The sequence below is a fragment of the Asparagus officinalis genome, chromosome 5 (genome assembly GCF_001876935.1).
Source record: "Asparagus officinalis chromosome 5, Aspof.V1, whole genome shotgun sequence".
NCBI lineage: Eukaryota > Viridiplantae > Streptophyta > Magnoliopsida > Asparagales > Asparagaceae > Asparagus > Asparagus officinalis.
The window spans coordinates 121,043,156-121,067,202 of NC_033798.1; the positions used below are offsets into that span (position 1 = coordinate 121,043,156).

At 36.5% G+C, this 24,047-nt stretch overlaps 1 protein-coding gene across 3 annotated transcripts; it reads left to right on the forward strand.

Moving 5' to 3' along the window:
• Window positions 5,281-15,026, forward strand: LOC109840989 (pyrophosphate--fructose 6-phosphate 1-phosphotransferase subunit alpha-like). 3 transcript variants are annotated; one of them, XM_020409831.1, is made up of 19 exons: window positions 5,283-5,444; window positions 7,105-7,277; window positions 7,404-7,516; window positions 8,846-8,920; window positions 9,021-9,134; window positions 9,214-9,281; window positions 10,342-10,425; window positions 10,836-10,889; window positions 11,242-11,322; window positions 11,484-11,577; window positions 11,647-11,720; window positions 11,843-11,953; window positions 12,071-12,115; window positions 12,210-12,266; window positions 12,596-12,700; window positions 12,784-12,900; window positions 13,044-13,170; window positions 13,483-13,625; window positions 14,469-15,026. In XM_020409831.1, the coding sequence occupies exons 1-19, from the start codon at window positions 5,355-5,357 to the stop codon at window positions 14,595-14,597; spliced, it is 1,854 nt and encodes a 617-aa protein (XP_020265420.1). In that variant the 5' UTR covers window positions 5,283-5,354; the 3' UTR covers window positions 14,598-15,026. The 3 variants fall into 3 exon arrangements, with proteins under 3 accessions (XP_020265418.1, XP_020265420.1, XP_020265419.1); XM_020409830.1 differs by having other exon boundaries at window positions 13,044-13,147; window positions 13,448-13,625; XM_020409829.1 differs by lacking the exons at window positions 13,483-13,625; window positions 14,469-15,026 and having other exon boundaries at window positions 5,281-5,444; window positions 12,784-12,949; window positions 13,044-13,136.

The following is a 24,047-nucleotide window of genomic DNA, read 5'->3' on the forward strand; positions in this document are numbered from 1 at the left end:
CTGTTCTGTTTTCCTTGTTCCAGCAGTTAAAAGGACTTTTCTGATAGAACTCTCAGCTTGAAATCTCTTAACATTAATTAAAATATTATGTATAATAAAATACATTTAAATTGATAAGAATTTATAACTTAGCGGAATAATATATTAGTCCTATAGGATGGGAAAATGATTCCTTTAACAAATAATTTTCATTTTTCCTAAATATTTCCTTTTTCAGAAAAAGGATATATTTGCATATATTTTATTAAGAAAATTTCAAAGCAACTATCTTATTAATCACTGCAATTTAGTTAAAAGGGAAGTTTTCTATGTTATGGCCTCCTGATTAATGTATGTATGTGTGTATATATGACACACACACACATATATATATACATATATACACACACACATGTATGTATGTGTGTATATATATGTGCATATGTATGTATCCATGCTTTTTTTAATTAAGTTTTAAGGTTTTTTTAGATATTAGTCTCTTACATCATTAGTATTCTGATATTAGTACCTCACATCTTCATATTTTGATATTACTCCCCTAAATTACCTTACTCACTGGTGTTAAAATTGGTGGGGAGTATTTCATTTTCATAAATTTTTTTCTTGAATGAACAATTATACTCCTTAATTAATTCACATACCCAAACCCATAACCCTTTAAACATAAACACGTTAAGACCCCTCAAACAAAATCCATTTATTGAAAACCTAAAGTAATTTCACCACCTTCTCTCTGTCGATGGTATAATTAATGTCAATGAACCCGTATAAATCAACAATCAATCTATAAAAATCAACGGCTTGAATTGCATGAAGAGGAGGGGGCTTGAAGAAATAGAGGATTTTTTTTGTTTTTGGCTTGAATTGCGTAAAGAGAGGGAAGAAATAGAGGTGGAGGCTGACTTGATTGCATGAAGAGGGAAAGAAATAGAGGAGGGGGCTTGAAAAGGAAAGGATACTGAGGGTGTTTGGGGTGGCAATTTTCTGGGTTAAACTATTATGTTTTTTATATCTACTTGTTTGATAACATACCAAATTAGTTAGCTTGTAAATCCTAATTTAAAAAGCTAGTATATCCATGCTTTTGGAAAAATAACTTAAAGCTCACCTAAATTAGCTAGATTTAACCAAACAAATTATTATTCCACCCAAACAACTTTTAGATAATTTTGTAACATAAAATTAAGTCAAAAGCTAGGAAAAAGCTAGCATAACTTGCTTCTAAAGAGAAGCCCTTCCATACACCCTCATTACATTTAGCTTAGAAATGGGACTATACAGATACGAAGCTTTAGACGTGCGGCGGTGTGTGGGGTGGGGGGGGGGGGCTTAGTAGTTTTGAGATAGTATAGCTAGATTATATTGTAGAGTTAGAATTTATTTAATTTTTAGTAAGATTAGAAGAAGTAGAGATCAGAATTTTTAGTCTGTAGATCTTAGTTAAGATTTAGTCCATTTTTAGTTCTTTAGTATCTTAGTAGCTACAGCTTTTTAGAGCAGATTTAGAAGTTAGAGAGATTTATAGTTTTAGTAGAGAGTAGAGTTTAAGGTAGTAGTAGATTTTAGTAGTCAGTAGTAGTTATAGAATAATATTAGGGAGAGATATAGATTATAATAGTTATTAGATTTACTAAGTAGTTAGTCTCAGCTTTAGAGATTTTAGAATCTTTTTATAGCATATATATATGAAGTATTAGATAGATTTTTTTAGGATTATTAAGTCCAAGTTTAGTTCTTATAGTTATTTTAGGTAGATTTTAAGTTCTAGTTTTAATTGATTTTTAGTAGAGAGTTAGTTTTTTAGATTAGTTTAGAGAGAGTTTATTATAAGGTATTAATATTCTGTTGCTACAGAAAGCTTGTTTTACAGATTTATTACTAGAGAAGGTTTTCTTTTAGATCAGTTAGTAGTAGCTATTTAAGTTAGTAAGTTAGTAGAGTATTGATTCTTATTAGAAGTGTTAGTCTAGGTTCTAGTTAGAGAAGTTAGAGATATTAATTTGTTAGACTTAGTTAGTTAGATCTTATTATTAGTAGTTAGAGTTTAGTGATATCTTAGATTAGTTTTTAGTTTTAATTATAGTTAGTTAGAATTATTTTAGATTAGTTTTTATTAGAAGTATTTTTAGTTTTAGTTAGTTAGTAGAGATTTAGTAAGTAGTTGTATTATTTTAGTTAGAGATTATATTATAGTTTAGAGTAGTAAGTAGTAGCATTAGTTTTAGCAGCTTTTAGATAGTGGTAACTCATCATGCGTCAATCTAAATCTAGTCATCATCTACCATTTTTAATAGTTAAGTTGACGGAAGGACTAACATTAACATATTAAGGTGATTTAGGGGCTAATATCAAAATACTAATGATTTAAGGACTATTGTTGAAAAAATAAGTTTTAATTGTCCCTATCATTCTCTTCATGATATCTAATATTGAAAACTACCATAACATTCCTTCCCTTAAGGAAACATCTACTGAAGTTCTTTTTGTTCCACACGCTTTGAAATAAAGGCTAATTATCATTAAACTCCCTTAACTTTGGACGATTAGCAGACAGCACCCTATACCATTCAAAATATTTGAAATGGCCTCTTAAGTTGAGAGGTTATAAAAAAACACCCTTTTAACTCTAAGATTTTAACAGGAAGCCTACCTGAACAACATTAATCTCAATTTTGACATCAGTGAGCAAAGAAATATTTTTGCCAGTGAAAATAGGGATTCACAAATTTAGGGGGCGCTTCTGAAAATTTTTAAAGTTAAAGAAGGTTGTCTGGTAACAACTAAACCAAAGGGTTTTTTTTTCTAACGTATTGAAAGTTATGGAGGGGTATTTGATAATCGTCCAAAGTTAGAGGGGGTTATATGATCGTTAGCCTCGAAATAACATCTTCCCTAGTGTACCGGTCAATTCTAAGGCTCTACCCACCGTATAAAACCAGTGATGAAGTTACTGACTTCGCCTCGGACCAACTGCAAATATGCAACAAATGACTAACGCTCGGTTGAAACTCCGTTGGAACTCAAACGCACACGTCGTCGTCAAGAAGGGGTATGTTTTCCTAGTCAAGTTCTTCACGCAGAATATTTCTTCTAGAAAAGAAATAATAATAATAATAATAATAAAACCGAAACTTTCAAAAACCAAAGAACTTCGCTTTCCAAACCAAGACGCCCAGCAATTGACGCTAACGCATTAAGTGGGACCCACATTTAAAAAAAGAGAAAAAGAACAATTTTTCAAAACAGACCCTTTTAGAGTTTTATTTTTCAAAATTGACCGGTTTTTTTTATTTATCAAAACCGACCCGATTTTGTGATTAGCAGCCTAATCATAATCCTAAATAGTCGGGGTTGCCAACCCCGACTATTTAGGAGGGTATTAAACCCTAATTAGAGGCCTTAAACACTAAAAATTAATGTCCTAAATAGTCGGGGTTGCCAACCTCGACTATTTAGGAAGGTGATTAGCCGGTTAATCATAAAATCGGGTCGGTTTTGATAAATAAAAAAAACCGATCGATTTTGAAAAAAACTCTAAATGAGGCTGTTTTGAAAAATTGTTCGGAGAAAAACCTAGGTTGATCCTATTGGAGCCACCGCACTAACCCCCGGTGGTCCCAAAGGTCCATGAAACGGACGGTCGCGATTTCTTCTCACGTTGGATCGTGCGCGACGCGAGCCTTGCGCGTGGTAAAAAGGACGCGCTAGACATGTACTCCGGGGTTGTTGGTGGGATATACGGTGGTGCCGGATGGCGATTGCTTACCTGCTGCGTACATTTGCATGTTGCACGGAAAAATCGGTGGGGGGAATGGCTGAAGTTACCAAATTACCCTCGGAAGCCCGTCTGGGATTACGCCGTGTGACATTGGTTTCGCGTAGTTTATATCAAAATAATGGCTCAATTACTAGGTTTTTACTCTAATTTGAAGCTATTTTTTCAATGTTTATAGTATTTATTTATGCTCCAGCATGAATATGGCATTTAAAGGTGTATCTTGATGACAATAAGTCCATTTTTCGTCAAATGCCATTTAAAAAAAAAAAAAAAAATCTTCTTCCATCCCCTTGACCTATCAAAACGATTAAATCTACACTCTCATTAGTTATTAATGGAGCCTCTTCATTTTCCTTCAAACTCTCTCAATTCAATCCTAAACACTAATCCAAATTATTATTGACTTGTATGAATATTGTTAGAGTTAAACTGGGGGAAGTTGGAGGAGGAAGGGAGGGCTCAAATGGGGACCTTTTTTTGATAAACGGATGAAAGAAATTTGAATTGGAGGAATTCGACTAAAAAGGAGGGTGTAGATTTAATAGTTTTGATAGGTCAGAGAGATTAAAAAGTTTTTAAAAAATTAAAATATAATTCTTCGAAATTCTAGTTGACGGTGAGAGAAAAAAGTCTTATTGTCAGCAAGGCTAAAGTTAAAATATCATATTGATGTTGAAGCAGAAGTAATTACTATATTGAAAGATAGAGTCAAATTAGAATACCAATTTGATAAGGTAGCCTCGAAATAATGATACATGGCATTGAAACACTAAAATACATTAATAGAGATAGTAGATAGTATTCTTAAAAAGTTAAAATTAAAACAAATGCCGGTTGTCGCATTGCTACAACGCTAATAAATATTTTACAATCATCAAACTATATGCTAAAACAAACCCTTAAATTGCCACTTGTCAAGAGTTCCGGATTTATTTTGTTATCAAATAAAAAATTTATGGTGGTATGAAAGCCATTCATAAATAATTCCCTCTAAAATTCATTACAATTGTTTATTGATTTTTGCACCACCTATATTCTTCTCTCCTCTCCAATTTAATAAGTTCCATAGGCATAATTTTAACCATATGTCCCAATTTTTAGTATAATTTTTAGTGTGAAAGCAATAAACACATATCAAAATCATAATATTATCAAAAAACAGACATAGTAGTAAACAAATGATACTTGAATAAACAATTTCCAGGACGCCAATTACAAAAGCGGGTCGGGTTTTATACGTAAGCACCTCTCACTTCTCTGTTCTGTTCTCTTACCAACCAAACAGCCGTTAGCTTTGCCCGAAACGTAATGCCGGAGAACACGGAAAAGAATCCCGTAAAGACGACAATTTGTAGTGTCAACTTCGTAAATATCACAAACTTGACTGGCATTTTCTCACCCATGTTTGCCAAAACCGGTGGCGCCGTTTACAGGTACCGCCTTCCGTCACAATATAAGTAACGCCGTTTACAGAAACTCTCGGGATGAGACCAAAAGCTCACAAAAACACAGCAAAAGCTAAAAAAAAAAAAAAAAATCGGAGAGAGAGGAGAAAGTGAGGAGAGAGGAGAAAGAGATGAACTCGGATTATGGCGTTCCTCGAGAGCTGTCGGAGCTACAGAAGAAGAGAACAGAGTATCATCCCGAGCTCCCTCCTTGCCTTCAGGTATTGATCGCTCTCTCGCTCTCTCTCTCTCTCTCTCTACCTTTCGCTTTCTCTCTCAAGGGTTTAGGGTTTTGCCTTCTTGATTTGAGTTTTATTGGCTGCCTGATCTGAGTTCCTCGACCGATCGAAGAGAATCGTGAAATTCTGGTCGATTTGGTTTTTGATAAGCGAACCGAGTAACTGTTGCTTCTCTTGTAATGCAAATTCTTAAATTTGGAAATCGAAGAAAGTAACTTAGACGGATCTTTAACATTCTTAATGTAGACTTATGTTAAAATAAATAAATAAATAAAGCTTTGTCCTGAAGAAGAAGAACACCGAGGATTACATGGTTCGATCGACCAATTTTGACCTTCGTCCACGGGGCACAGTATGAGAAATCCACTATGCGTGAGGCAGAACCTTACAAGAGGAATTACCCATCTCTCAACCTCTCAATCTCACATACATAGCTGCCCTCTCATATTCTCTTATAATCCCTAATTTCCTCTGGTTCTCTTGTTCTTGGTTTTCCTATAACAATAGAAGATTCTATACATATATAGAAACCAAAACCCTATCTCTAGCCTCATTTTCTATTAGAACTAGTATACAAATTCCTTATTGGCCCCCATCTCCTAATCATGATAGACCTCGGATGCTATCTAACTACATGAAGTTACACAAGGAATCAGAGACGCAATCCCAACAGCAAAGATATATCAAGGTTTCATGAATCAATACAATTATCTTACTTTAGATTTCGATCCGCTTACCCTAAAACTGTTTTCTTGTGGAAAGAGATTTATAGAAAAGTTTGACGCTTCTTTTGATTAGAGAAGGATTGTAATTGCTTGAATCTCTTTTTCCCTTTTGAGATCAATTAAGTAGAATTTTTAATATTTTTGCTGCGAGTGGTTTAAATCTTGATCGAGTGTTGTACTTGTACAACAACAAAAAAGTTAACCAAGTACCCTAATTGGGTAATACTAGTTTTTGGCGTGTTCAATGCCCATTGAAAGGACTCTCTGAGTTAATCCAATCACACTGTCTGAAGCACTCTGGAGCTAGCAATTTAGACAATTTCAAAGGTAACGGTGATTTGTGGAGAGTCCCTTTTAAGACATGAAACCAGCTTCTGTAAGACCCAACTTGTTTACAAATTGAAGACCTCTTAAGTGTTTGTGTTAGGATAGTAAAGATATACATAATTATGTATGGAGGGGTATTTAAAAGATTGTAAAGCTTGGATTTAAATAACCCATTAATGCTCCTTATATTTGAAAAAATAGTTATTACAACCTAACTTTTTTTTCCCATTTCAGTCTATCTTTATGGCGTGAAGCACGTGGTTGTCCGTGCTAAAAAAATGTAAATAGGTTTTACTTGAAAGCACTATAGGAAAATTACTATTGGTTGTTGTGCTTAATTAAGAGAAAACATTTATTCACCTTATTTATCTAGCTAATAATTGCCCCATTGTTTGGATTTATATTGTTAGGTGCCTTCATTGTTAACACATGGTTTATGAGTTCGTATTATTGTCTCCTTTTTATGTTCGGGTGTATCATTAAGTTCATAACTATGTAATTTATCTAGCAATATCAGTTTGCAATGTAGAACTTAGTTTCGTTAGTTAAAAGCTTTTGAGAACATATGATTGTTTGTCGCACATGGATAGGGTACTACTGTGAGAGTGGAGTTTGGCGACGGGACAACCACAGCAGATTACTCTTCTTCACATGTGATAAGTCGGACCTTTCCCCACACGTATGGTCAACCTTTGGCTCATTTTTTGAGGGCAACAGCAAAGATCCCTGAAGCCCAAATCATTACAGAGCATCCCGTTATCAGGTTTGTGCTTATTTTTTGCTCATGGCTTAGAATTATGCACTTCAACATGTTTGACCCCTAACTTTAATTAAAAGAGTTTGTGGCCTATATATAATTCACCAGATCTTCTTACGGAACTTATTTCAGGGTTGGTATAGTGTTTTCTGGAAGACAATCCCCTGGAGGACATAATGTGATTTGGGGTCTTCATAATGCCATTAAAATTCACAATCCTGAAAGCGTTCTGATTGGATTCCTTGGTAAGCGTGCTGATACAGTTGATAATTCATTTCTGTGATAATCTGGATAGCATTTGTTGGCTTATTTATCATCACCAGCAAGTGGGGTCATTTTTCATTAGTTTATGGCAGAGATATTACAATCCTCGACTATAGAGGTTCATGTATTCTTTTCCATCTTCTAAGTGCTTTGGAATGTGTGGTTTTCACATTATTGGTCAACAATGAGATAACGCTACCAGGGTTTTGAACATTCATTTGATTTTCTTAGTTCCACGTATGTGGCAAAGTGAATGGCTGCATTTATCAGGTGTCAATGCAGAATAAAGACAAGGAGGAACCAGAAAGAAAAATACAAAGGTTAGGTTCTAGTTACTAAATCCTCCAAAAGTTGAGAGAAGCAGCAAAACTTAGCTTGGGTTACTTATTTTAGTGATACCCACTTGAGAGTGGTTCATGTAGAAAATCAGTGGTTCAATGTGGTTGTTATAAGAATCAATGAGCACATCATAGCCCCATGGCAGAAACCGACATAGTGACACAGTCTACACCCATAAACAATCAGAAGCCAGCCAAGGAGGGGGGAAACATGTCACTGGTTCCGACGGAGGCTAGGAGCAGCTAAGTCCTAAGCATAAACACGTCATCATTCTATACATCATTGGATATGTGCTATGTATATATGTACTCAAGAAGACTTTCCCAATTCCTTTTTTCTTGTTCTTCATCCACAAATTCCCTTAATTAGTGGATAGAACAAATGAAGAAAGGGGATTCATAGTAGACTGATTGAGAATGTAGAGAGATACGACTACATAAATGATGATGGATATCCTTACTAATTGAAGTAAAGAACTTAATTTTGCGTTCTGCAGTATAATATGTGTATTTTGGTTTATATCTACTTTGATTTGATCTTTCTTTGTCTGATAGTTCCCTTGGCTTTTTTCTCCTTTGATATTTTATGTGTTTATACTTGAGAACTTCAACTTATGTGAGGCAAAAATGCTGATCGAGAATGTAGAGAGATTCAGTGATGATGTGTATACTTACAAATTGAAGCAAATAACATAATGATGGGTTATCCTTGTCATTAAAATACTTTATTTTATCTCGATTGTTCTTTGATCTTTATTTTACTACCGGTTCTTTACTTCCTCTTTGCTCCCATAATGTTTGTGTTTTCCTTGAGGACTTTTATGCATATATTTTTCCTTTAATGGGTGCTTTTAAAGATTTACAAGCAAAAAGCTCTATTAAAGATTTCTTGGAATTGATTCTTAACATGTATGCTAGTATATCTCATCTTGCAAGAATGCTTTAACTTCCTTTTTTTAATTGATTTAATAGGTGGTACTGAAGGTTTATTTGCTCAGAAATCTTTGGAAATTACAGAGGATCTTCTTTCTACTTACAAGAACCAAGGTTCCTTGTGACTTTTGCAGAGTATTTTGATCTCCTATTAATCTCATCATCTACTAACATTATGTTTGCTGTATATTTCTTTATTTTTCCCCTACTGAAGGTGGTTTTGATTTACTTGGTCGGACGGTCGATCAAATCAGAACAACTGAGCAAATTAACGCTACAAGAGCTGCCTGCTTAGCTCTGAAGTTGGATGGACTTGTCATTATAGGAGGTAACCAATTTACCTACAGTTTGTCTGTATGTCATTAGATTCGTGGTGTTACTTATTCTTTGTTGTTCCTGTTCCTCAGGAGTCACTTCCAATTCAGATGCTGCTCAGCTAGCTGAAAGCTTTGCTGAGACGAAGTGTCCAACAAAGGTACTTGCATCATACTCACATTTATGCTGCTACTTTTGAATACATTGTCAATAAAAGAATATCCACGTCTATAACCACCTTCAGTGCTGGTGAATTCACATTTGAATCTTGTGATGAGCTGATGCTCAATGTTGGGTGGGATAGATATGTTCTCAGTTGGCATTACCCATAAACGATTTCAAATGAATTAATCAGGATTTGGACCTACCTGCTAAACTTTGTATCATATCCTGTATTTTTTTAAAAAAAAATTATGTATAGTCCATTTTACACACTTATATCTTAAATAAAATGTGTCAAAATAATGTGTTGAATGAGAAATATATGCATTGTTTCATGTATGCGCATTACTAAACATCAAACACACTCGTTGTTTTCACCCTAAATCAATCTGTAGGGTATAAACCTAAGGAACTGAAAGTGTGGTTGCCAATGTGTTCTTTTATTTTCTAAAGTAGGGTATAGTAAACTATGCACAAGTTCATTGACTTTTGGGGCGTTCCATTATTTCTATTAAAAAGAATATAATATGAACACTGTGTCTAATTATACGAGAAAAACCAGCAGTACCCATTTTATGATCGCAATTCCCCAATTCTAACTGACATTTACTATGCTTGTAGATTGCTTAACTGCAAAATTCTCCAGGTGGCTTAAAACTTGGAAGGACTAATTATAAGAACTTACATTCTTCAATATATTGCTAAATGGTGTCAGATTTTTAACAGCAGTTATATGGTTTATCTTCTTTTGTTTTGGCTCACAAAACCTGAGAAATATTATTTAGTTTTGACCTTACAGGTTTGGAGGATTATATCTCCTGAAATAGTTAGTTAAAAAAAAGATCTCATATCTAATTTCCTTGAATAATCAAGTTAAGTGTTATGTATTTGATTTGCCTAATTCAATGTACCATGTGTGTACTGTAAGGTCCTGTCAAAATATTGATGTTTATCATTCATGTGTATCCATTTCCATGGAAGGAAAAGATATTTATTGAGTACTGGAAAATACTGCTAAATTTGGTTTATGTTATTGACTAACATAGTTATGTCAACAGGTGGTTGGTGTTCCTGTGACCTTGTATGGGGATCTCAAAAATCAGTTTGTTGAAATGAATGTTGGTTTTGATACTATTTGCCGGGTATGATCCTAGCGACATTGGCTTGTATTTGGTTTGATGTGATCGATTTGTTTCATAAAACTAGTTTCTTGCTGATCCAGTGTACTTGCTTCTCCCTCTTTTTATTTACGGATGATTTCCCGTTACAGTAGCTATAAAAGTTTTCAAACGTTGAAAGAACTCTTTTATTTATTTTATTTCACGTGGAACAATGCTGTTTCCTTTTTCATGATAGTTTCCAGTGTTTTGGGCTCGTGGAAGTGTGTGCTTTCGTTTTATGTTTCTTTTTGTTCTTTTACAACAACACAGCTATCACTTGTGTGTAATTTAGGTTCTATTTTCTTATTCTACCTCCACATCAGGAGCAGTGGTTCTCAGTTTGAATTTTATGTGACTGGTTTCATCAGCAAAATTCATTTCTTTTCTTCCAGGTTAATTCACAGATAATTAGCAATATCTGCACGGATGCGCTCTCTGCACAGAAGGTAATGTATACTTTTATTTATTGTTGATAAGACCAAAACTTTTCAACAACATGGTTAGACAGGCTGATCATTATTTTGGCAAGAATAAAATGCTCTACTATCATGATATTGTGATACAAGGTCACATGGTCATATATTGCACTTTGGCTTCTCATGTCTCTTAATTTCCTCAACTTCATGATCCCCCAATCCTCCAACCACCCACTGAGAAAGAAAAAAGGAAAAACAAGTAGCGTCCAGAAAATTCATCAAATGTTGTAGTTTGTGTTATTAGCTGCCTGTAATTACTGCCACTACTGTATACATGATTTTGGCATTGCAAATTTGCTAATTTTTGTTGTCTCTGTTGCAGTATTATTATTTTGTTCGGTTGATGAGTCGCAAGGCTTCTCATGTGGCTTTGGAATGTGCTCTCCAGTCACATCCAAATATGGTAAAGATTTTATTCTAGCCATAATTTAGTGACACAAGTGTACTTTCAGATGGATGCAGTACACATGTTTGGTACATATATGCCAAGATAATGATTTATGTTTTTCTTTGACCATATCTACTTCATTATAGCTCCATATGTCTCTTAACTTTATGTCTCAGGTCATCCTCGGGGAGGAGGTTTCCTTGTCAAAACTTACCATTTTTGACATTACAAAACAGATTTGTGATGCAGTTCAAGCGAGGGCTGAACAAGGTTGGTTGTGCTTACTTAAGTTTTTCTGATGGTTCAATCATTAATTGATATGCGTTGGGTTTATGACAGAAAAATACCATGGGGTTGTCCTCATCCCTGAAGGGCTAATAGAAAGTATTCCAGAAGTATATGCACTCTTGCAGGTAGTTTTTAGTTTTATATTAATTTAAGGCTTCACTGTTTCAGCAGTTTTCTTAACCATTATCGTACAAGATAGCTCACAGAAATGGTACAACTATTTGCCCTCTTGTTACCTATCTCTCAGGAAATTCACAGTCTCCAGCGGCAAGGTGTTTCTGTTGAGAATATTTCTTCTCAGCTTTCACCTTGGGCATCTGCCTTATTTGAATTTTTGCCACCTTTAATCAGGAAACAGGTTTTTCATTCATTTTTTATCAAATAGTTTTAATTTCATGTGCTGCCGATTTAACCAAAACAAAAAGTTTAAAATACCTGTCCTTTGACAAATTTTATTTTATTTTTTGCGATTCAGTTGCTTCTTCTCCCAGAATCAGATGACTCTGCACAATTATCTCAGGTAGCTTTAACATTTATGAAGTATCTAGCTCTTTCTTCTATTTGTTTGCTCTTTCTTCTATTTGTTAACTTCTGCTTGATCTTCATACATTTAGATTGAGACAGAAAAACTTCTAGCCCATTTGGTGGAAGCAGAAATGAACAAGAGAACGGTAGGTTCAACTTTTTTGCTTTTCCTTTCTCTTTTCGTAACATGTCCGTAACTAAAATCATAAATGTATGTAGGTTCAACATTTTTTCTTTTCCTTTCTCTTTTTGTAACTTGTCCGTAACTCAAATCATAAATGTATGACACCATAGACTCCAAATATCAAAATTTTACAAGGTAAACCTGAATGTTCAAAGAATTAATTGTACATGAATTACCTTTGTCGCTGCACTTGTGTGCTTGTTTATGTTTGATATAATTGCTTTGAATCATACTTACTGTTTTCATAATTTTATTTCCAACCCTGATTAAACTGTTTCTATATCTTTTCAGAAGGAGGGAACGTACAAAGGAAAGAAATTCAATGCTATATGTCACTTCTTTGGCTATCAAGCTCGAGGAGCTTTACCATCAAAGTTCGACTGTGACTATGCTTATGTACATGCCAAGACTGGCTTCTTTCTCTAGGTTCGTAGCTAGTTAGTTATGACACAATCAACTAATAAGATTTATATGCTCAGGTTCTCGGACACATTTGCTATCACATACTGGCTGCTGGTTTGAATGGCTACATGGCTACTGTTACGAACTTGAAACATCCTGTCAACAAGTGGAAATGTGGTGCTGCTCCAATTACAGTTGGGTCTCTGTTCTTAATTCTAAGATTTTAGTATGGTATTCCAGAGAGTATGTTCCAACATATGCAATAAGATGGATGATTTAATGGTAATTTATCTAACGATTTTTTCCTAAATCAGTTATTTAAATATATCTATGGCAGGCAATGATGACCGTGAAGCGATACACACGTGGTCCTGGAGCCACTCCAATAGGAAAACCCGCTCTTCATCCGGCCACGATTGATTTGAAAGGAAAAGCATACGAGTATGATTCTTGTACCACCACCCTATTATTAATGCTATCACTTTGTTTACTCTGTCCTTTTCATCCTTTTGCCATTTATGTGGTATTTTTTCACAAAGCTAAAAGGGATAACGTTCTGTGAAGCATCTTTCTGATCGCCAATATAGTTATTATATTCCTTACAGGGTTTTGTTCAAGACTATGATTATAAATTACTACTAATGTTCAGATAGGAAGTTGATAATCAAATAAATGTTTAATTTCAAACTCAAAAGGTATCTTGTGTCTATGTCATCAAACCATCCCTGCTGCAACATTCAGCATGAATTATTATTTTATGTTTCCTTGTGATTCAAGTTTTCTTATGGACGACATGTATAGAAACCCAGGACCCATGCAATTTGAAGGACCAGGTGCTGATGTGAAGCCTTTGACATTGTGTATCGAAGATCAAGATTATATGGGTCGGATCAAAAAGCTTCAGGAGTACTTAGAGAAGGTTTGTTCACCTTAGCTCCTCTGCTGTTATCTTTTTCCTTTTATTTTGAAGCAAAAGGCCTAAGGATGAGGATTGGTGAGAATTTTTTCCCCAGAAGCTTACCATTTACGTTTCTACACAAAAAACTATCCACCTTCCAATTCTATTCCTCTACCACGACTGTTTCTAGAAAAATGGCCAGTCTTGTGATGTGCATCAAGTATACTTAGCTTTATATGACTGGTGGACCCTGAATGTACTATTCCAAACCCACTGATTGCTCATACGTTGTTTCTGATGGCCCTTGCTGGCTACTGAATTTCCATTTAGTACCTTATTTTGTAGAACAAAATTACTACCCTATCTGCAAAATGCCCTGTTGTGCGGTAGCGCACTTATCCTACTTCTTGTGCACCCTTTATTGATGTTATCAATATTTCTTTTCCTAATGTCATCTTTCATAGAGTAGTACTTACTAGCCTATACTTTTTTTACTACTACTGTACTAGGGAAATGAGAAGGTGGATCCTTTTAGTTCATAGGGAACATAATAGCAATTTATGAGTCAGGACCCCCCTCGTTTGAATCCCGTGGTTCTAGGGTAATATAAGACCTAGTCTAGTTAGCATTCCTTTCCATATACAGAAAACATCTGTGAGCTTCAATAAATCAGTTTTCCAGTTGTATACAAGTATGGTGCTATTAAAGGTTCTTTCCACTGTTTTATCGATATCCAGTAACAAATATTATATAATCAAAAAGTACCATTTAAACACCATTTGCTTTAAACACTTGAGTAGGGGAATTGTGTGAGATCTTTTAACTTCAAACTCACAATGGATGACTTCCTCCTTCCATATACAGGTGAAGAGCATCGTGAAGCCCGGTTGTTCACAGGATGTTCTGAAAGCAGCTCTGAGTTCTATGGCCTCTGTCACCGAAGTGCTCAGTGTAATGTCTGCTCCCTCGTTCAAAGGCCAGCTCCCACTCTAAATATGATAACCGTATTCATATATTTTCCCCTACTTGAGAGCTCTTGTAACTTACAGGCATCGTACAATTTTGATGATGGTGAGCCGTTGATGTATGTATTAATACATTTTTGTTATGAAATAATTACCAAGGATGCCTGTACATAACATTTGCATCATGTTTACTGTGTGCTATTTAGAACCTTGTTTACTCCAAACGGAGAAGTCCATAAAGCAAACCTGTTGCCTGAGGCGGCCGATGGCTTGCGTGCCGACCGTTTTCGATATTGTTTGGTCCTGCTTACGGTTTGTCATTTGCGCTGTAATGGGTAAACTAAATCTCATTGAGCTACCTGTGTTAAGAGATGCAAATGTGCTGTAAATCTAGTGAAGATGTGAATGCGTAATGTCCCTGTAAAGTTACTCAGTAATTTACCAACCTTTGAGGACATCGATTCTCTCCTTATTTTTACCAATCCCTACCGAAGCATAGCTTCTTACGGGGTTAAATATTTATATTTTTGTCAAACCATTTGAGATTAGAAATATGTTGATTCATGTAGATGCACGCTTCTCATCAAACCTCGAGTAGCAACTTGTACTTGAGGTTTTTACAAGCATAGCATGGTTTATGAGAATCTCTGCTGGAGAGAGGGGAGAGTGTTAACTTGAATTTTATTAGAAAATACTAACGAGTGAAATATCCAATCTGGTACGGACTTATTTAAAAGTAGGGTTTTATATATTAACCTCTTACATCTTTTAATATTCTTAAATTAGTCCCTCCCATCATTAAAATTGCTACTAGCTCTTCCAATTTCAAATTATTTAGAAACTAGTCCTTTCTATCAAAAGCAAAAAATATCAACTAGAGGGACTAATTTAAAATAACTTAAGAGAATTAGGGGGCCTAATAACAGTTTCACTGATTTGAGAAGCTAATCATACTCTCTTTAAAAGCACGAGTTTAAAAAAAAATCTTTCGGTAGACAAAAATACCCTTGGAATTCAAATATTGATCCATTAAGTAAGAGTAAGTTGATAAATTGATGAATTCTTATTAGATATACATAGTATAAAGATAATGATATAGTTTAAATTAAAATGTAAACCTAAATGAAATTACTAAATGTCAAATTTGCAAATGTCTACAGGATGAAGGGCGTATATGCAAAAACCAAATAAATTAACGAGACAAATAATGTTTGCCTCAAAGGTCGAACCTAGAAACAGCGCAGACCTACAAATGTATATAATACGGATGAGATATTTGCAAAATTCACCAAACAAATTAAAGAGATAAAGTCATTCTCAAAATTATAAAAAAGGAAAATTAAAACAAACAGTTGCGATCTGAGGACGTCACATAGTGATCTCTCACCTACTAAAATTCAAGTAGTTCACGGTACTGTATAATTAGTTTTAAAGTTTAATTATATTATTATTATCTTAATCGAACTCTATTTATAATTGTTATCCTCTCACATGTAACATCACATACCAATATATATAAGCCAGGAAATTACAACAATTTTCATAGCACTTTTATCTCCTTCTATAGGTATATGTCTTTGTTAAATTTTTATTAGATTATTTTAAAACAATTAATTATATTGTATATTTAATCTTTTTTTTCATATTAAGAAATAGCAACAATTTTCACAATACTTTCATTTATTTTATTCTTATTAGATTAGATTAGATTATTTTAAAGTAATTAATTATATTGTATGTTTGATTTTTTCAGATCAGAAATTGTAATAATTTTTATAGCACTTTCATCTCTTTTAACAGGTATATGCCTTTGTTATTTTCTTCTTATTAGATTAGATTATTATATTAGATTAGATTGTTTAAAAATTATGAATTATGAAATTGCAACTATCTTCACATTACTTTCATTATTTTATTCTTATTAGATTAGATTAGATTATTTTAAAGTAATTAATTATATTGTATATCTGATTTTTTTTCAAATCACAAAGTTTAATTATATTATTATTTAAATAGATATTGTTTGTATAAAAGTTAAAGAGAATCTCACACGTATCTTAGATCTCAATGTCAATTGTAATACTTAAATATATGTGTTGGTTAAAATAAATTTCATGTATGGGCTTAACTTATATGATCCTGTTATGGTCATTCACCGTACTAAAATAGAAGTATCGGAAGAATACCTGCATAAGCCCAAGCGAGCGATGGTCTGAATCAACTTTAGAGACTCAAAAGCACAGCCAGAGCCAAGTCCCTCGACTAGACAAGCAGACAAGCCTTATTACGACCGACAGATCATCATGACCGACTCGAAGAACGGGATCAGTAGTTCCCTCGCAATTAAGATGACTCCTCGAGCAGACGACTCGATTACACGCCCGACCCGAAGTCCACTTGACTGTCGGGTCGCCAAATCATAACGATGGCTCACGGATCAACCCGCCTCGACTAAAGGGATAAGATTCAACTGAGATCACTTCAAATGTCACTCGAAGCTACAACATTAACCAGTCCCATCGAGATATACGCTCTGACAAGGATCTCCTGCATTGTTTTCGTCGAAAGTTGGTTTCGTTGTGGAATTCATTATATCTTCAGTCGATTACAACAAATTCGAAAAGAAATGATCTTTTTATAAGACTTCTCTTACACAACAAACAGAAAATTATAACTCTCTAGAAAATAACACAGAAATTATTTATCAACTCCTGCTTTGTGGGACTTTGCCTGTGCCGGGAGTGCTTTGACTCGTGGACCACCAAATCACAGATTGTGAAAGGGGTTTAGAGATTCTTCCTTCATTTATTGAAGTAGGAATTTGAAGTGAATATCCTATCGATGTAAGATGTCCACTCTTCCAAAGATCAAGTCTGAGCTTAGATCTCTAGGAATCACCCAATGTTGTTTACGAAAGGCGAAAAATCTTTTTATAAGACTTCTCTTACACAACAAACAGAAAATTATAACTCTCTAGAAAATAACACAGAAATTATTTATCAACTCCTGCTTTGTGGGACTTTGCCTGTGCCGGGAGTGCTTTGACTCGTGGACCACCAAATCACAGATTGTGAAAGGGGTTTAGAGATTCTTCCTTCGTTTATCGAAGTAGGAATTTAAAGTGAATATCTTATCGATATAAGATGTTCACTCTTCCAAAGATCAAGGCTGAGCTTAGATCTCTAGGAATCACCCAATGTTGTTTACAAAAGGCGAAAACTCTCTTTCTCTTCCTCAAAATTATCAAAAGCTCAAGTCTCTATGCTCCAATCTGTTCTCTGTCCTTTGTTTCGTGTCTAAGGAGGTATTTATAGGGATAGGAGTGCACAACAGCGAAAATAGGGGCGAAATAACTGATCAATTGGATGCTGCCGCGGCTATTGGCGCGCTAGTGTGGACTGGCGCGGCCAAAGAGGCCGTTACAGCCACGTTCCCATCGTGCTTGAAACTGTCCTCCCACGACTTTTAACCATTTTTTTCGTGGTTTAACCGCTTGTCCACATCAGCACACATTCTTTTTCTAATATACCGCCACGTGGACCTTGAAAATCATCGTATAACTGCTTTTTTTTTAACCACTGTGGTAGCTCCCTATAGTTTGCACGTCACCATGGACTGACGCGCAATAGGCGCGCCACCATAGGCTGTTGCGCCTTAGGCGTGTCACCATGGACTGTTGCGCCTTAAGCGCGTCACCCTAATCATCGTATAACTGCTTTTTTTTTAACCACTGTGGTAGCTCCCTATAGTTTGCACGTCACCATGGACTGACGCGCAATAGGCGCGCCACCATAGGCTGTTGCGCCTTAGGCGTGTCACCATGGACTGTTGCGCCTTAGGCGCGTCACCCTAGGCTGTCGTGCCTATGGCACGTCACCATAGGCTGTCGCGCCTATATGTGTCGCCTGTCAGTGTGTTTTGTCACATGTATGCACATTGTATCTATAAGTATTTTTTGACGCCTACAGATACCCCCTCCAAAGTATTTCAGACTCGTTCCTTTATAGAAGAGTCTGAGACACTTTGGATAAGATAGGTTTTACTTGTAATCCCTTCAATATTCAGTTGAAGAAATTACGTAGAATGGTCTGTGAATGGCTTCAATTCCTGACTTCTTCATCTTTTAGTCTATTCAGTGCTTTGTAGAATAGCTAAAATTCTTCCGGTGCTACGTTTATCGCGTGGCCGTTGTCAAAGTCTTGAATCAGAGCTGGTGTTGAAGAATGGAGGAATAGTTTATACTCATATACCCTATCGGAGTATTCGGGAAATAGTTTAACCTCATATACCCGTTGGGAGGTAATCAGGTTATCCCTAAGAATATTCTGAGTGATATTCTCCAGAAACTTCCTGTTGAGGGTAGGAAAACAGTTTAGACTCGTGTACCTATTGGAGTATCTTGGTCTCTTTTTTGTTGGTAGAGATGAACCCGAAATCGAAGAGGAATAATTTTATATTCTATCTCCTGGTCTCTTGTTTGTTAGTAGAGATAAATCCAAAATCGGAGAGGAATAATTTTATATTCTATCTCCTGGTGCAAAAGAAACTCAAAATGGGATCTCCACTTAGAGAATCTGGATTGGTTTGAATAATCCTAACTGTCATAAGGTTTGACTATTCAACTCAAAAGTGGACCTTTCGTTCGCAAAATGAATCAAAAGGAGGTTTGACTGTGGTCCTAACTATAGTAAGGTTTGACCAAGTGGGAGTTTGATACGATCCTAACTGTTTAAAGGTTTGATCGTTCAATTTGAGTGGACCTCTCGTTCATGGAAGGAATCGAGAGGGAATTTTGGCTTTGGCCCTAACTGTTTAAAGGTTTGACCGAATGGGGGTTTTGAAACGATCTTAACTGTTTAAAGGTTTGATTGTTCAATTTGTGGACCTCTCGTTCATGGAAAGAATCGAGAGGGGATTTTGGTTTTGGTCTTAACTGTTTAAAGTTTTGACCGTATGGGAGTTTGATACGATCCTAACTGTTTAAAGGTTTGACCGTTCAATTTGAGTGGACCTCTCGTTCATGGAAGGAATCAAGAGGGAATTTTGGCTTTGACCCTAACTGTTTAAAGATTTGACCAAATGGGGATTTGAGACGATCCTAACTGTTAAAAGGTTTGATCGTTCAATTTGTGGACCTCTCGTTCATGGAAGGAATCGAGAGGGGATTTTAGCTTTGGTCCTAACTGTTTAAAGGTTTGACCGAAAAGGATTTGAGACGATCCTAACTGTTTAAAGGTTTCAATTTGTGGACCTTTCGTTTATGGAAGTTGGTCCTAACTGTTTAAAGGTTTAACCATGTGGGAGTTTGATACGATCCTAACTGTTTAAAGGTTTGATCGCTCAATTTGTGGACCTCTCGTTCATTGAAGGAATCGAGAGGGGATTTTGGTTTTGGTCTTAACTGTTTAAATGTTTGACCAAATAGGGATTTGAGACGATCCTAACTGTTAAAAGGTTTGATCGTTCAATTTGTGGACCTCTCATTCATGGAATGAATCGAGAGGGGATTTTAGCTTTGGTCCTAACTGTTTAAAGGTTTGACCGAAAAGGATTTGAGACGATGAGGGGATTTTAGCTTTGGTCCTAACTGTTTAAAGGTTTGACCGAAAAGGATTTGAGACGATCCTAACTATTTAAAGGTTTGATCGCTTAATTTGTGGACCTCTCGTTCATGGAACGAATCGAGAGGGGATTTTGGCTTTGGTCCTAACTATTTAAAGGTTTGACCATGTGGGAGTTTGATACGATTCTAACTGTTCAAAGGTTTGATCGCTCAATTTGTGGACCTCTCGTTCATGGAACGAATCAAGAGGGGATTTTAGCTTTGGTCCTAATTTTTTAAGGTTTGACCGAAAAGGATTTGAGACGATCCTAACTGTTTAAAGGTTTGATCGCTCAATTTGTGGACCTCTGGTTTGACCGAAAAGGATTTGAGACGATCCTAACTGTTTAAAGGTTTGATCGCTCAATTTGTGGACCTCTCGTTCATGGAACGAAAAGGTTTGATCGCTCAATTTGTGGACCTCTCGTTCATGGAACGAATCGAGAGGGGATTTTGGCTTTAGTCATAACTGTTTAAAGGTTTGACCAAATGGGGGTTGCCAATTGTCATGAATTAAAATTTTAGGTGTTGTGTCAGAGCCCAATAGTGGGAGTGTTAAAGGCTTGGACACAGCGGGAGTTTGGGTGGATTTAACCACGAAGTATTTTGGTGGACCCACCGTCAGTTGATTTGATCGGTGAGGGATTTTATGGTGGAGGACTGTAAATTATCAAGCACTCCACAATTAGACCGTAGGAGTTTCGTGAGGAAAGACTGACCCAATGAGGTCATTGAATATCATCCCAATGAAAGAGTGCTTGGAAAGTCACAGTGGGAGTTAGCGAAATTGATCCCGGTGATTGAAACCAACCAAGAATCGGATGAAGGAAAAGCAAATGGGACATGCTTCATCCTTGAAGGTTTTCAGAGTTTCGTGAAGGAAGATTGACTTGATGAAGTCATTGAATCTGATCTCAATGAAAGAGTTCTCTGAAAATCACAGTATGAGGGTTTTTATCATTTTGGACATGATTAAATAGCCACAGCGGGAAGTTCTTAATCATTTTTATCATGATTAAGAGTGGATTATTCAGATGATTAGTTTTCACCTTGAATAATCTAATAGTTTCGGGTTATCCTTAAGAATACCATATATAGCATTCTCTAGGAACTTCCCGTTAAATAGGTTACCCTGAATGTACCAGGGATAGTACTTTTTCAGAAACTTCTCGTTTGTGAGTAATGTTGCTGTTCTTGATACAAAATCAGGTCTTGGTTCCTGCCTTCGTATTCAGCCATGATAACCTCGTATCCACCCCCAGCTTTTAGGTGAACCTGAGTCTAATCACATTTGGTTACATTATTGGAGCGTGCAATTTAAGGAAGCAATTTTTAACCTCTTATATAAGTCGGAGGTTCGGGAAACAGTTTATACTCGTATACCCTTTGGAGTGTAAGGAGAAGCAGTTTATACTCGTATACTCTTCAGAGTTAGGGGAAACAGTTTATACTCGTGTACCCAATGGAGTATGAGTCGTCTTTACTTGGCTTGTTTCGCCGTTATGACGTCGGAGTCAATTAAGGCTTGGATTTTGTTTTTGAGTCCAAAGCAAATCTTGGTGGGATGAAGAATCCTTCTGTGGTATGCACAATAGTTTGGATCCATAACAATCTTAGCTCCCTCCTGATCTCTAATAGGTGGTAGCTCAATCTTGTCATTGGCAAGGAGGTATTTCAAGATGGCTGGAGCTTCATCATCTTCGAAAGAATATTCCTTTTGGAACTTCGGATCGAGAGTCGCGTTCACAGCAATTGCAGATGTCGTCGGTTGGCTTCTTTCAGTTTTCTTTCTTTTAAGAAAGTGTTCAGCTTGTTCACCACGCATTTTTAAATCTTTTCAAGTTTTGGATGGTACGACCCCCAGGGTTTCCAGGACATCGATGGAGAGATTATTGTAGCATGTTTGCAGGATGAACTCCTCTGTAACAGGATCTCTGCAATTCATTGCCTTGTTACGGAAGCGCTTGACAAAATTGTCGACTGGCTCTCTGTCTTTTTGCTTCTCATCCAGAAGGATTCCAATTGACACTTCGGTATCATCATCGAAAAAATTACTGAGGAATAAACTTTCCATGTCATCCCAGCAATTGATGCTCCCTGGCTTAAGACGTCGGTACCAATCGAAGGCGGGCCCACGAAGGGTGCCAACGAATGACCGGACCATTAAAGCCTTGTTTCCAGAGATCATGCCCAAATGAGACTTGAAATAAATCAAGTGCTGAATAGGCGAGCTCTTCCCATCAAATGGTGTAAAGTTAATCATATTGAACTTTGTCGGGTACGGTATTGAATCCCATTCTCTTGGATAGGGACACGGAATACCCGTCTTCTTCACTTCCTAAGCCGTCATCAAAGCATTGACTTTGTTTTCAAGCTCCTTCATTTTCTTGTCTTCATCTTCATCTCCCTTTGAGTGATGTTGAGCAGAAATAATTAGGTCACCCCCAGTATTATTAAGAAGTGCAATTGAACCACCCCCGATATTGTTGTTGGGAGGATCCGTTGAACCACCCCCAGTGTTATTGTCATTAGGAGGTGTATCAGCCATAATGACTTCATCCACTTCTGGATCGCTGTCATCTATAACATTCTGAGTGTGGCGGCTGAATTCAGCTCGCTGACTGGATTCAGGAGGTTGAGGCTGTTGAGCTTGCAATTCTCTCATTTGTTGGATAGCCAACTCCAACTCCATCTTCATTTCAGCTCTAATTTCTTCACGTTGCTTGGCTAGAGCTTCTTGAAGCATTTGAGAAAATTGATCAGGAGTGATTGTGAACACTTCTCTGGCTTGCCCTGTACTAGATATTGTATCATCCGAAGCAATCGCAGAACAAGTGTCCGAAAGTTCATCCTCTGAGGACATTCCTTCATGTATTTTCTTGTAATCCCTACGTCTGATGGCTCTTAACTAGAGTCGAGACATACGTTGAGTAATTCTTGAATTGACTTTTCCTTCCGGGGAAAAGTCGGGATTTGATTCACTTGAATGCCGCTTAGATTTTCCTTTATCAGTCATGTTGATGGTGACTTCAGGGAATTCGTCATCTTAGACAGCTGATCTTTTATTGCGGAAATGCCTCGGCTTAGGCTTCAACATTTCGGTAAAAAGCCTCTGGAACACTGAGACTCTTTGCGGGATGGCTTCTCGTTTGGAGTAGTCACATTTCGACAGTACTGCTCTAATGAGTCACATACAGAAACGATGAGAGCTCATTTCTCGGACAATCATCTTTCGAGTTTTGTTCACACCCCCAGCTTGATAGTACAACTCATCGGTATGATTACCGGAGAATCCTATCGTCTGTTGGTATGACCCCCCAGGTATAACGATGTCTTTTGACAAACATGTCTTCTTCTGAGGATGTAAAGCCTTGTTGGCGTTCTCAGGGTAACTCGTTGTCGCATTTGAGCGATCCAAGGTCACGTCAGGAGTCGCATGTTTAGAACCATGCCCTTGCGGGTGCATAGTCTTAACGGGCTCCTGAGTCTCGTTACGAACTCTCAAATGAGTAGAAATTAGGGTTTTCCCATCTTGGAGTTATTTTGACTTGATAGGAGGATACTTACGACCCCCAGTGTAAGAATCTATTTGGGGTTCATTCACCGGACCCAAACGTTTTTTGACTGGAATTCTACCTCGATCATAAGGTAAAGGACCAAGGCGATCCGCCATTGTGATATTAATTTTGACAAGTTGGGACTGACCCATGACTTCACTGATAACATATCAGAAGTGATTACAGTAGATGAACCAGGAATGGATGTCGACGGAGTCAAAAGAGAGGCATTGAAAATTTCCTTTTGGCCGCAATAATGGAGACTGCCGCCGTTGAAGAAGGTGCCGCGGCAGTGGGGACTGTCGCGGTTGAAAGAGGT

Coding starts and splice junctions, on each gene's coding strand:
- LOC109840989 (XM_020409830.1), top strand. CDS start 5,355: ATGAACTCGGATTATGGCGTTCCTCGAGAGCTGTCGGAGCTACAGAAG. Junction 11,578..11,646: donor TCAAGCGAGGGCTGAACAAG/GTTGGTTGTGCT, acceptor GGTTTATGACAG/AAAAATACCATGGGGTTGTC. Junction 13,148..13,447: donor TTGAAAGGAAAAGCATACGA/GTATGATTCTTG, acceptor TGCAACATTCAG/CATGAATTATTATTTTATGT.